The sequence below is a fragment of the Sander lucioperca genome, chromosome 24 (genome assembly GCF_008315115.2).
Source record: "Sander lucioperca isolate FBNREF2018 chromosome 24, SLUC_FBN_1.2, whole genome shotgun sequence".
Classification (NCBI taxonomy): Eukaryota; Metazoa; Chordata; class Actinopteri; order Perciformes; family Percidae; genus Sander; species Sander lucioperca.
Window position 1 is genome coordinate 12,476,356 of NC_050196.1, and position 12,821 is coordinate 12,489,176.

General features: G+C 40.2%; 2 protein-coding genes across 6 annotated transcripts; one reads left to right on the forward strand and one right to left on the reverse strand.

Annotated features, from left to right (window-relative positions):
- Positions 1-2,981: 2,981 nt before the first annotated feature.
- Positions 2,982-9,073, forward strand: LOC116044747 (L-threonine 3-dehydrogenase, mitochondrial-like). Of its 3 annotated transcripts, none has more exons than XM_031292198.2 (10): positions 2,982-3,119; positions 3,897-4,060; positions 4,187-4,229; positions 4,517-4,587; positions 4,872-5,021; positions 5,171-5,343; positions 5,501-5,591; positions 7,275-7,367; positions 7,534-7,710; positions 7,824-9,073. In XM_031292198.2, the coding sequence occupies exons 2-10, from the start codon at positions 3,904-3,906 to the stop codon at positions 7,961-7,963; spliced, it is 1,095 nt and encodes a 364-aa protein (XP_031148058.1). In that variant the 5' UTR covers positions 2,982-3,119; positions 3,897-3,903; the 3' UTR covers positions 7,964-9,073. The 3 variants fall into 3 exon arrangements, with proteins under 3 accessions (XP_031148058.1, XP_031148059.1, XP_035854554.1); XM_035998661.1 differs by having other exon boundaries at positions 2,985-3,119; positions 3,900-4,060; XM_031292199.2 differs by lacking the exon at positions 7,275-7,367.
- On the reverse strand, positions 8,961-12,431 carry c24h8orf74 (chromosome 24 C8orf74 homolog). 3 transcript variants are annotated; one of them, XM_031292200.2, is made up of 5 exons: positions 12,229-12,431; positions 11,092-11,278; positions 10,414-10,637; positions 10,166-10,342; positions 8,961-9,602 (listed from the first exon to the last, which is right to left on the reverse strand). In XM_031292200.2, exons 1-5 carry the CDS (start codon positions 12,283-12,285, stop codon positions 9,399-9,401), a joined length of 849 nt encoding a protein of 282 aa, XP_031148060.1. In that variant the 5' UTR covers positions 12,286-12,431; the 3' UTR covers positions 8,961-9,398. The 3 variants fall into 3 exon arrangements, with proteins under 3 accessions (XP_031148060.1, XP_031148061.1, XP_035854555.1); XM_031292201.2 differs by having other exon boundaries at positions 10,166-10,321; positions 12,229-12,430; XM_035998662.1 differs by lacking the exon at positions 12,229-12,431 and adding an exon at positions 11,602-11,931.
- Positions 12,432-12,821: the final 390 nt, after the last annotated feature.

The window sequence follows — 12,821 nt, forward strand, 5'->3', positions numbered from 1 at the left end:
AAGTACTATAGGGTATCACTTCTTTATGTTATTGTAAGTGTAAAATCCTTCATTTCAACCAGGAGGTTCAAGTAATTACATTCATTTGTGTGTAAACAATAATTATTTTCACACTGCATTTCCACATTAAACAAAACATATCTTCTTTTTCAAGAAAAGCCTTGTATTATTTCAAGCATGTACACAAGGCAACAATGAAAAAAAACAAGCCTGGAATGTGTGCATACATCTTGAGATATTTGGCAGACCTCCAAAATGACAAAAACAACAGAGGCTTTTTAAGCAAATGAACAATAAGACATACATCATCTATTGTGGCCCATTCTGCTTGGTTGGAACGAAATCCACAAGAGAAACTGGTTCATATCCAAAAGCTTGGGAGTGCTGAGGTTACAACAGGATTGTTGTAACACTCCTGATGGATAAATCCTGCCCTATTTATTCCTCCAAAAAAAAACAATGTATTTAGGCATTTTTTTGAGTACACTTTTAAGTTCATCATCCAGTAGTTCCTGTAGGGACAGAGTATCAAGCAACTCCAAAAAATACACATGCAAATAACATAATTTGCTGTTAATTTTATTCAGTGGGTTATTTATCATTTTTGATAATTGATAAGTTTTGATAATTGCCTTTTGTGGTTCTCCTAACAACTGTTAGACATTATAGAAAATAAAAAGAACTGAAAGCATGGTACAGCAGACAATTATAAAAACAAATGATAAAATAATTAATTTTTTGCATTTGCTGGGCCAGCAGGCTGGATAAAACAGAGATGCAAGCCTTGGGATTTTTTGGTATGTAGTGCCACCTGGTGGTTTCCAGCAAACAGTGATGCACACTGTATCCAGTATGTACAATACAGAAAAGGCCTGCAGTTTGCTGTAATAAATGTATTTTCTGTGAATGTTTTTCTGCATGTATTATTTTTTCAAAAAGGGCCAATGCTTTCAACTGTGTCATCATTTAAGATTTAAGACTTAAAGACCATTTTATACCTGTACTAACAACTGTAGTAGGCCTGATCCCTCATTAAAAACTGTACTTTTTAAAAGACAACTGGGAGTGTTGATTAGAGCCACTGACACGTTGCTATACAATAAACTTTTCACATTTTCCAATTTCTTACTTTATCAAATATTCTTCTGGCAAATTAAAAGCTGACAATCAAGGACGGCAGGGGGACAGAATATTGAGTCAGAACAAAAGGCTTTTCTGCGCAAAATTATAATGAATTTCTCTGGTATTCTGGAGGCTATACCTCTACTACTGGGGGACCTGCAGGGCTACAGTTTAACATGTCAGACTTGTTTGATCTGCACTTCAATGGGCATGCATAGATGTTTGCATTAGTCTAAGAGGGCACGTATGCATGTGTGTGTACACACTTGTCCACCATTCAGTTAGCAATGCAAGACACAAATTAATCTCCCTGCGTGCAACAGAGTATAAATCACTTGTACATAATTAGCAGGGGCGAGGTTATGACTGACACTGAATTTCATCTTAATTACAGAAGGGAAATGTGTTCCATTAGTTTTATGGGGTGTGCCTGAACACATCTCAAATGAGTTAATCACACCTGTCATTGTTCTAGTAAATATTCACAACAACTGAACGGTCACTTAATTTATTCTTATGGCAACTTCTGATTTTAATAATTAGCATGCATTGTTTTGCATAAAATGAATGTATTGTTTAGCTGACTATTGATATAATGTTGGGCAGCATGTGCTGTGGTGGTTGTGGCATATTTCAATCATGGGGCCCAACTGTCAAGTCAGATACTACTGTAGGTCATCAGAATACGCTATACAGTAGGACCAAGTGTCATTTCACCAACAAAGCAATCATTGCATGTACTAAATACATGACTTACCCAGTCCTATCTATATTCTTGGCATACAAAAGATTGACAACAAGGCCAACAGTATTCTAGTTATTAAAACTAATGACTCATTATGGCACAGTTTAAGAACAAAATAATAAAGGGATTCTCACAAGCAGCTACCTGCCCAGGCTCGTTCACACATCACACAGTGATGCAAATGCAAAACAATCAATAAATCCAAATTATTCAAAGCCTCGGCGGGCTGACAGCAGCAACAACACACCAGCTTCAGTACAATACATAATATAACCTTCATAATTTCAACAACACAGCAGCAAAGAGTTAAATGTGAACAGACAGCCACAGAGAGACATTTAGCCATCAGGAAACAGCTAGCTAAGAGACAGATACAGACACATAGCGTAACAGAAACAAGGTGTAACGTTATCTGACTCACGTTTTTGACGTCCATTCGGCTTTCTTTCAATTAGACGAAGTTTCCATGTCATGTCCTGTCCCATTGCACTTGTTGCTGGTTGTCATATAGTTTTGTTGGTTGACAACGTCCTTATCTTCTCTCTCCATCGCTGCTAGCTTGACGTTACGTTGGTGTTAATGTTACAAACCGCGGTAACGTTAGCTGATATTATTAGCAACAATTTGACTCTGCCCATTCTGTAGTTTCGTTAAATAATGTTGATAAATGTCCATTGTTTGTTAAAAGACCAGAGTGTGGCTGGCTTCACAATTCACTTCAGGGTTTCTTTTTACAGAGACGTGCATTCATAATTTTAACGTCACACGAGACCATTGGGTTTGTACTAAACTTTTTAATGATACGTGATTTAAACAGCTTCGACTTCAACGAAGTAAAATTCTGTGAGGGTGCAATGCCGTCTTTAACCACATAGTGGGCGACATAAACCAGCTTTTACAACTCGGGGGGCGCTGTTTCATCCAGCGGAATGTGAAATATATATATATAAAAAAAAATGTTTGATTCAACTCAATGACAATTTTTAGACTGACGTAGGCGATTTTGCTTCTGAAGTGAAAACAATGTTTTAAATATCTTTCAATGTAGTAACAAAACTGTCTATGGTCAACATTCAAGCAACTAATACTTGTAATACGAATTTTATTTTGAAAGTATAAACAGGACGTTTGTATTTCTCGAGTTGTAAGCCAATCACAGTACAACGAACCATGTTTCATTACAAACATTGGCTGGGTGAAGGAGTTCCAAGCGGTTCCAGGTCGTCTTTTCATTTTACCGATTGACATTAAAGTAAGAAATACAATGTCATTATACTATAGCTAAGTGTTCGAGTGGTTAAGGTAAGATAGCCTATTGGTCAGGGGATAGGACCTGTACAAATGGGGTTACGTTACGGCGAATTTGGGACACTAAACTACACGTATATCGCTAAGTTTTATCTAGCCTGTTCTGCAACCGTTAAAGCCTGGTTTTAGCTAGCGTAGCTAGATAAAGCATAAAAGCTTCAGATCCCTTAAGTTCACGTCAGATGCTAGCTAACGTTAGGCTAACGTTCAGCAGCAGGAGATATCATTGATATCTAGGAGGAGAGATGATGTTACGTTGACCTGGCCCCACATAGTCACCCTATTAACTACTGATATATATAGTAACGTTAGGTTACATTAGCTTGGCACCCGATTAGGTCACTATCCATTGCAGGGCTGTTAACTTGTTAGATTGCATTATTTTTGTAAATATACAGGTCAATGTTGTGGTGTTGGGATTAGGCAAGATTTATTTATATATATATATATATATATATATATATATATATATATATATATATATAAATATATAAAGAAAGAAAAGTACACCCTGTTCTTTTATTAGGTAAACATCTAGAATGACACCTTCATGCTCTAAGCTCAGCCACCTAAATTGCCCTTGACAACACAAGTGCGTTTAGTAATTGTAATGTAACTTAACTGTTGTGCACCATGGTAGTAGATGAACTCACAGTATTTTAAAGTACTTCAGATAAGGACACCGGTCATTGTTGCCGTTAATGCATGCTTTTGTTTATAGGAGGTGGATGATGCTGGTGATGCAGTTGCTGAGGGGTACAGTGAAGCATGCTGGGAGCAGTCCCCAGTGCAGTGCTAAGCGATTAAGCTCAGCAGTACGTGGGATCAGTTCATCCTTACAACAGTCCTGCACTGATACTGACCACCCCAAAGTCCTCATCACTGGTTGTTTTTTTGCACTTTTTTGTTGTTTTTGTCATTGTCTGTTACTAATATAGCATTTTGTTTTTTAGGCAATGACATTTGATCTATATGGAAACTCATTTTTTTCTTTTCTTTTGATTGTTACAGGAGGGCTTGGACAGCTAGGGGTGGGGTTCGCCAAGTTGCTGAGGTACAGAGTTTACATTTACAATTTACAATTATTTATCTATTTCCAAAGGTGGAATAGTTGTTTTGTATTTGAGTTTAGAAGCAACGTCTTCTAGGTTAAGAGTTACCCTCAGAAGGTAACACCATTGCCTGTTGGCCAGACTGAATAATCTGGAATGTGATCAGTAGCTTGAAAATGCTTGTTGTTAAATATGTGACAAATGAAATCTTCTCTTCAGGGTTAATTGGTCCATGTTGTCCCTATGATTTCAGTTCCCAGAACTGACCGTATTGATGTTTCACCCTCAGGAGACAATTTGGAAAAAACAACGTGATCCTGTCTGACATCAGGAAACCTCCCAACCATGTCTACCATAATGGTGTGTATTTTTGTATATCCTACTCTGTGGAATTCAAAGTCAATTTAATTTTGTGTGTCTGTGCTATATTTTAGCACCTGTAAAAATCTATAAAATACCTGACTGATATTTACTTACCAGAAACACCAGTCGGGGTTTGTTATTAGGCCGTGTTCAAGTGAATTTGTCATTTGTCATTCTCATTTGGCCCAAGCAAATATAAAATACATGCATCTAAAGCTACGCTCTTGGGGTAAAAGTGTCTACAAACACGGTAACATTTTGTGTACATGTGTTCTCCACAGGTCCATTCATCTTCTCAGACATCCTGGACTTTAAGAACCTCCGGGAGATTGTGGTGAACAACAACATCAGCTGGCTAGTTCACTATTCAGCTGTGCTGTCCTCTGTGGGAGAGAACAACGTCGCTCTGGCCAAAGAGGTCAACATCACGGGTATATGCACATACATTTCTGTAATATTTATATTACTGTGGAACTACTAAAGATAAGACACTCTTTTTCAGATTTGAAGGGTATGTTACAACAGCATTTTAGAGTCATCTTAACACAGACACTTATGCACAGCCTCTCTCTCTTTGTAGGTCTCCATAACATATTAGACATAGCAACCGAACATGGTCTGCGTGTGTTTGTCCCCAGCACGATGGAGGCCTTCGGTCCATCCTCACCCGGTGACCCCACCCCTGAACTGTGTGTGCAGAGACCACGCACCATCTACGGTGTCTCCAAGGTCCACGCAGAGCTGATGGGTGAGGTGAGACACACACACACAGAGATATACAGATTCTGACAGACACACACAAAGACATCAAGTTTCTATATACATTCCTACGTTTTTTTCATCAGTGTTTTACCACAGATCCCTGTAAAGCCCTGTGTTTTTTAAAGCTTTGCCTGTCACCCTTTGTCAGTACTACCACCACAGGTTTGGGCTGGATTTCCGCTGTCTCAGGTATCCAGGCATCATTTCCGCTGACTGCCAGCCTGGAGGAGGAAGCACAGGTGAGCAGGTCTGAGGAGGAAGTGGTTAGGTGTAACCCCAACCTTTTTGGTCCAAGGTACAACCCACAGCCCTGTCGAGTGAACTGATGTACCCCGTCCTCGATTCCCAATGTATGTTCCAAATGTATAACGCTTATATAAATTATATAAAAGTGGATATTGTTAATTTTTACAATAATACAATGGAACTGTCAGTGTTAAGGTCGGTTTGTTCTGCAATCGTACTAATACTAACCGACTAGGCTACTACTACTTGTAGTAAAGCTGAATGTTTGAACCATTAGTCCATTACCATTACTAGCTAACTATTATAATCGTTTCCTCACTACTTTTAGCTAATCATTGAACTGTTAAGTCATTACGTTTGGCTACCTGTTTGAACTTCTGTGCTCTCTTGCTGACTAGTTTTCACACTCTTACATAACTGCAACATGCCGTGTTCAGGTGTTACAGCTGACTTAATGTTAATGTGTGGATTATATATTCTTTTAATCAAGTCATATTTTCAGTTATTCAATTTACTCTCTAATCTTTCCACATTACCCCCGGCAACTACAGAAGTACCCCCTGAGGCTACATTTACATTGCTACGTTTTCGTTTAAAAAACAAATATCTTTTGCTACGTTTACACCTCGCATTCACACTACTTGGCGTTTCAGAGCCCCTTAACCGGAGAAATTTGAAAACACTTCTGTCCCCGTTTTGGTTTGGAATCTGCATCATCGTGTTAAAGTCTCAACGGCCGCAATCAGAGACCTTTGGCAACACCGACACTAACGTTTAACCGCCTGATTGGGTCTTATCGGTCATGATGTCTCGTTCTCTCAGACTAATGCCGCGTTCTATTTACCTCGAAACTCGGAATCCGCAACTGGGAATGACGTCATACCCGAGTTGAATGCATTCTATTTAAAAGTCGGATTTTCATTGTTTTCATTAGCTCTAGCCCGGTTAGCTATTGTTAGCAATACCAGTTGATAATAACGCATTACGCCGTTTTTTGTGCATGCAAACAGCGTAACAATATGTCCACAGATATAAGTTGAACATGCCTGTGTGAACAACTGATTTAGTGAGACACAAATAAGACATAAGTGCTTATAACTTTATGTTACTGCAGCTTTCACAGCTGTTGATACAGCCATGTTGGATTTTGAACTCGGGCTACTGCGAGGTTGTACGAGTTCCGAGCTCGTAAATACGAGGTCAGGGGGCGTGTTTACGACTTTGACCTTGTAAAAAAAAAACGAGTTGCGAGGTAAATAGAATGCGGCATAAGCTACTAACGTTACCATGGCAACTACCAGCAACGGGCGGAGTGTACATGCTGCCTCCTGTTTACCCCGGCACATGCATGCCCAGTATACGAGAATGTTGATGAGATATGCGGTTTGGGCGTGTTAGTTTAAACGGAGATTAGTTCTTCTACTGGAGCTAAAAACACTGTGTGCACAGAGATCGTTTTTGGCTCAAAACTCTGCTTAGAAACCAAAATGCAGCAGTATAAATGTAGCCTGAGGTACAAGTACCCCTGGTTGGGAATCACGGATGAAACCTAGCTAAGAATGCGATAAAGATGGTGGACCAAGTAGTTGTAGTTGGCAATAGTTTGTACGGATTAAACAAAAGAGATATATTGTGCTGTGGTGTCGTCGGTCTTAATCTGTTTTTCCATTTCCCAGATTATGCTGTCCAGATCTTCCATGCAGCTGTAAAAACGGGTTGTTTTGAGTGTAACCTGCGCAGTGACACGCAGCTTCCTATGATGTACATTGGTAGTGCCAAATCTTTGCTATAGAATAGTGGGGTTTTCCCTGTCAACATTTTAACTCCTAAAGTGATATTCATCCTGTAATCCACCTCTTTGTCTTTCATCTCTTTGTTCTCTTGTCTTTTGCTTTCCTCTCTTCCTCTCCTACTCACCCATGACTTCCTGTTCAGATGACTGTCTCAGGGCTACTTTAGAGTTATTGGAGGCTCCGGCAGACACACTGGTCAGCCGCACCTACAATATCAACGCTATGAACTTTACACTGCATCACCTCATCCAGGAGATACAGAAAGTCCTGCCGGACCTTAAAGTCACCTACAATGTGGATCCTGTCCGGCAGGCTATAGGTGAGACTGCTGGCAGAACGGAGGGATGAGTGGTTTAATGATATCGCTACTTTACAGTCACAGAGTTTTGGCTTGATACCATAGCCACATCTCTCTTCTGTCTCTTTTTTTAGCCGACGGCTGGCCAATGGCATTAGAGGACAGCGCAGCGAGGCGGGACTGGGGCTGGAAGCACGAGTACGGCCTCTCCCAGTTGGTGCAGACCATGCTGACTCACATCACTACGGGCAACCAGCTGGCACAAGCCTACTGAGCCTTTTGTAGCAACTCCATACAAAGCGTAATTTGAAAGTATGTGACACTGAGGTTTTAAGAGAAACCTTTAGTACTTACACTTTAAAAAAAGTTGTCTTTACAAAAATCTCAAGATCCTAAATTATGTTCACACTTGGCGTCTTTTTTTAAGCTGCCAGCGTCTGTTTTACATTTTAATCCTATGGAGTAAACCGTGTTTTCAAAAAAGTCCTGAGCACTTTTTTAAACCCCACCGCAGACTTTTTTTCTGCAGCTCAGGGCTCCTCATCCTTTCCATCTCATCTCTCTTTTTCCTCTCTGTTCTACTCCATCCATTCAGCTTTTAGTGCAAAACTAATCTGATGCAAGAGCATGCTGGATACTATCACTAAGTTACTGAACTTTTAAGGAGTTGAGTTCTCTCTCTGAATGTATTTTATGTATGTATTTATGTGTCATGTTGTATCTGTAAGTATGCAGGTGACTTTTGCTAGCTTACTAAATGTGCATATGTCATCTGTAGCAGCTAAATGCTTGCCTTAAAACCAGAAAACCAGTTGGCTTTAAATAAGAGCTGCACTCCAACTGGTCACCAATATGTACTGTAACCATAAACACTGAAAGACTTTACCTTGGGTACTGTTACTATAGAAACTGATAATTCTAGCTAGTGGTACTGTAGTTAACAGGTGCTTTAACCGTAATTGCCTAGCAGGGCTGTAGGCTTAAAAATAAGTGTTTGAGTTAAAGAAGAATTGTTTTTAAAAAGGTACTTCACCTTTACACTAGGTGCTTTAAATATTTTTAATTTAATGTATTTAAATTATTTTCATTGCTTTCTGTTTTGGAGCTGCAGACTCTGTGCTCAATATATATATGAATGTTGAATCAGTGAATGCATTAGCAGTCATTTTCATGTATTGAGGGAAATAGAGCTCCTCAGTTGTGCAGCTGTACTTTAATGTCTTAAATCTGTGAATGAAATGCATAGAATGAAAGGGAGTGGGCATCAGAGCTCAAATCGTTTTTGTTTCTTTAATATGGATGTTATTTATAATGCTATTCTTTGCAGCTTTTTCTGTCAAATCAAAAGGACGACTTTTTTCTTTTAATAAATATTTGAATGAAACTAGCTCCTTTCCTTTGTAACCAATCACAAGTCTAGTACATTGAGTCTATTGTCATTGCATTTTGATGACAATACATTGACACAATGAATGCTTTTAAATGTCCAGTGCAGTAGCCCACAAATGGATAATTAGATGAACAGTAATCCCATACTGGACAATGAATTAGATCAGAAATGGCAAGAAATGCACACAAACAAAAACGTAAGCATCCACAAGCATGACAGTTGAACATTGTGACATTAAATAACTTGAGATTTTCAGTGTTTTCCTCCAATTAGCTTTACTCACTGAGGCCATGTCCTCACACTGCATTCCCAAAATCCCTCAGTCCTGTTTTTGCTGTGTGCAGCTTTGGCTTTGCGGGTGCGTCTGGATGTAAGCAGGGTTGTGGAGCCTTCTGGTGGCCAATGCTGCCCGCTGCAGTTTGAGCTGCAGGATGTCACTGAGCAGGGAGGCCTCTCGGTTCAGACTCGCCAGCATCTGGCCTTCTGTGGCCTTCACTGCTGCACGAACCAACGCCAAAACACCCTACAAATAGAGACAGAGCGCATCGCGTCATACTCTGAAAGCCACGCCCACCGGAGAGGAAAACAACTCTCCGCTCTCCCTTGACTTGTATTGCGTGGTGCCTCTGTCAATTTCGTCTGCTAGCAAACAACAGAAAATGCCTTAAAAGCTGCTGTGTGCTGATATTAACTACACATGTTGTTAGGTTGGTGTAAGGATCCTACAGTCTTCCCATTCTCTGCTGACTCCTCATGTCTGTATACACTTTTGTCTTCATAAAAGCTGTTTTTTTGGGGTCGGCAGCTTATAAAAACTTAAGTTCTGGGTTCTTTACATTGTTGGTAGTGAATAGCATCACACAGCAGCTTTTAGGTATTATCCTGTTGTTTGCTAGCAGACAGAATTGACGAGGAGGCACCTTCACGCAATACAAGTCAATGGAGAGCGGAGAGTTCTTTTCCCCTCCGGTGGGGGCGGGACTTAAATGCGCTCTGTCTCTATGGCAGACAAAATGCTAGTCAGCGCATGAACGAATGAAATTCCAGAATGCTTTCACTTGTTTTATATCCCTTTGTGAGTCTTACCTCTTCATCCAGTTGATTATCCTCAGGAACATCAACCTCCCCCAGAGTGACCCTTGACCCTTCTCGGAGACTCCGCAGCCTCTCCTCCATCTGTCGCAACGTAGACGTTAGCTCGGCTTGTTGGCGCTGATGCTCCCACTCATGCAGATCTGTGCCCTGCAGCGCATGTACAGTGCACTGATCAGATACATGATATGTTAATGGTAGCGGTGGGGTTTGCCCATCACTGATTACAAGGGCTTCATTACCTGTGCTAGAGGACAAGGTGTGGGCGGCAACTGCACCTCCAAGTGTAGCTGAGCGATGGACATGTTAGCAGCGCCACCCACCACCGCCTGGAGAAGCCTCCGCCGGGTGATGCAGGTGTCTGTGAGGAACTGGGTGAACTCACGTCGGTGGACAGAGGTGAGGTTTGGCAAACACTCAGACAGCGCATCTCTCAGCAAGGACAAAAGTTTGGGTACGTCGAGACCTGATGAATAGAAGACGTAGGAGGTTTATTAAACCTAGAGATGAAGGACAACAATATAACATAACATAAAAAAATAGGGCTCTGTGGGTTTGAATATTTTCATAAGGCACACAGGGAGTGAGTCACTGGAAATGACTCACTCGACTTTGGGTCATCTGTACTAGATGATCAACAATGACAGGCATTCATATGGGTTTTGTGTATTTCTTGTGCAGAAAAGTGCACTGCAATTAAAGCTTTTTCAAAACGGACAACAATGTTATAATGAATCTAAGCCTATTTACTTGTGTTGCCATGCAGGCATTCCAACAGCACTTATTGAAATGCAATGAAGCCTTTGCTGCGCTTTAAAATCTCTCAGGAAACACAGTGCTCTCTCTGACGGTCATGTTAAAGGCTCTTGATCACCGTGTCGCCGTCAAGAACTGTACAGTAAACTGCTGTTGGCTCGGACCTGCGTCCAGCTGTGGGAAGATGCCTTTGGCGATCACAGCTGCCCGGATCACGTTAAACCAGGGGAAGCCACGGGCGGTGGCGAACATAGCGACGTCATACACAAACTCCTGATGGAAGCACCGCCGTTCGTCACAGAACTCAGGCCATGAGAAGTGACAGCTGAGCCTCTGCACGCCAGCCTCTCTCTATCACAGACACAAGAACACACAACTATTATTACTGATGCATTGATGTACAGTATAAGCAGCATTTTAATGCTAGCACTGTTCAAGGTGGAGCGTTTACTTTTATCAATCACACAACTCAAATGTTCTGCAACTCTGTATTTGGATAATGATTGACTCACACAGTTGTGACACATTTTCTTTTGTTTCATGATTTATTTTGTATATGGTGATCTAATCATAGAGATATTTTATTTAAAACATTTTAAAAATAAATGTATTTATATGGTTGAAGCTTAGAAACACTGCAATTTCCTGTGTGGGATCATTAAAGTTTATTTTACCTTGTATAGTTGTGTAGTTTATTGAACGCATCAGATTACATGAGGCCATATTGTTTTGTATCTTAATTTTTCAAAGTAAAGTAGTAGTGGATTAGAACACGGAAACACTCAAGTACACATGCCTCAGAATTGTACTCAAGTAGGGCCTGCAGTATTTGAGTACTACTTAGGCGTAGGCCTGATGGATCTAACAGGTGCCTTGACGATTTACCTTCATTTTCAGAACTTCACAATGGTAAACATAAAGTATAAATGCATGGAAGCTATAATTGTGTAAAATATGAGTTCAGCTAGCTAAGTTAATAATGGTCTCTCTGTCCTGACAGTTTGTTGAGCTAGCTAGCTAACTAAATAACTATAGTAGGCTACAGCCAACAGTTTACATAGTTCTTTTTCTTGAATGTTTACAGTGAGTAGGCTACAGCCGTCAGTTTTAGGGGACAATAAGAGCCAAATTCTTTGCACCTGTGCTTTTTAATTAGGCTAGCTAGCTAGTTAACACTGTCGGTATTGGTAACTTCATGTTTGGGTCAATTTCCTAGCAGCATTTCAAAGCACCATGATAACACGACATTACTCTATATTAATTAAGTAAAAATTCCATGTGTTCATTCATTGCCCGCCTACCTGGTGTCTCGCTATCTGTGCTATTTCCCTCTCTGTAAGGGAATCCTTTGAATCCATCCTTGATAAGCGACAAAATTGCACTTGGTTGCCAATGGAGACGGACGCTGGCACGTGGGCGGGGCGTGCGACGCTGTACGGCGCGATTACGTCGCACGCACGTACGACGCGTAGCAGCTGGCGGAATGTTCGGATTCAGTATTGTTGTTGTTTATTTTGTATTGCATTCTGGAATAGCTTTGAAGATTATATGGTATCTAAAACAAAACATACAATCACACTTGAAGGGAAACATTATTACCTATTTTGAATGTAAAGATTATGTTAGATTATTATTAGAAAGTTATGTAATATTGTAAATCTCTTTATTTTGTTAGGTAAGTTCCATATCCATAAGGCAACATTTTCCAGATCAACACCGTGCTTCAGACTATTCCAGGTTGAATTTGACATGTACTTTGAGTCTCTTAAGTTGGTATCCAATAAGAAAGCTATCTTAATATCTGAATTTCTTTGTTTAAGTGCTCCTGCTGTCTATATTATTAACTAAGTTTGAAAGTCTGTCTCTTTTGTACCTTTGTATCCTTTATTTCCCT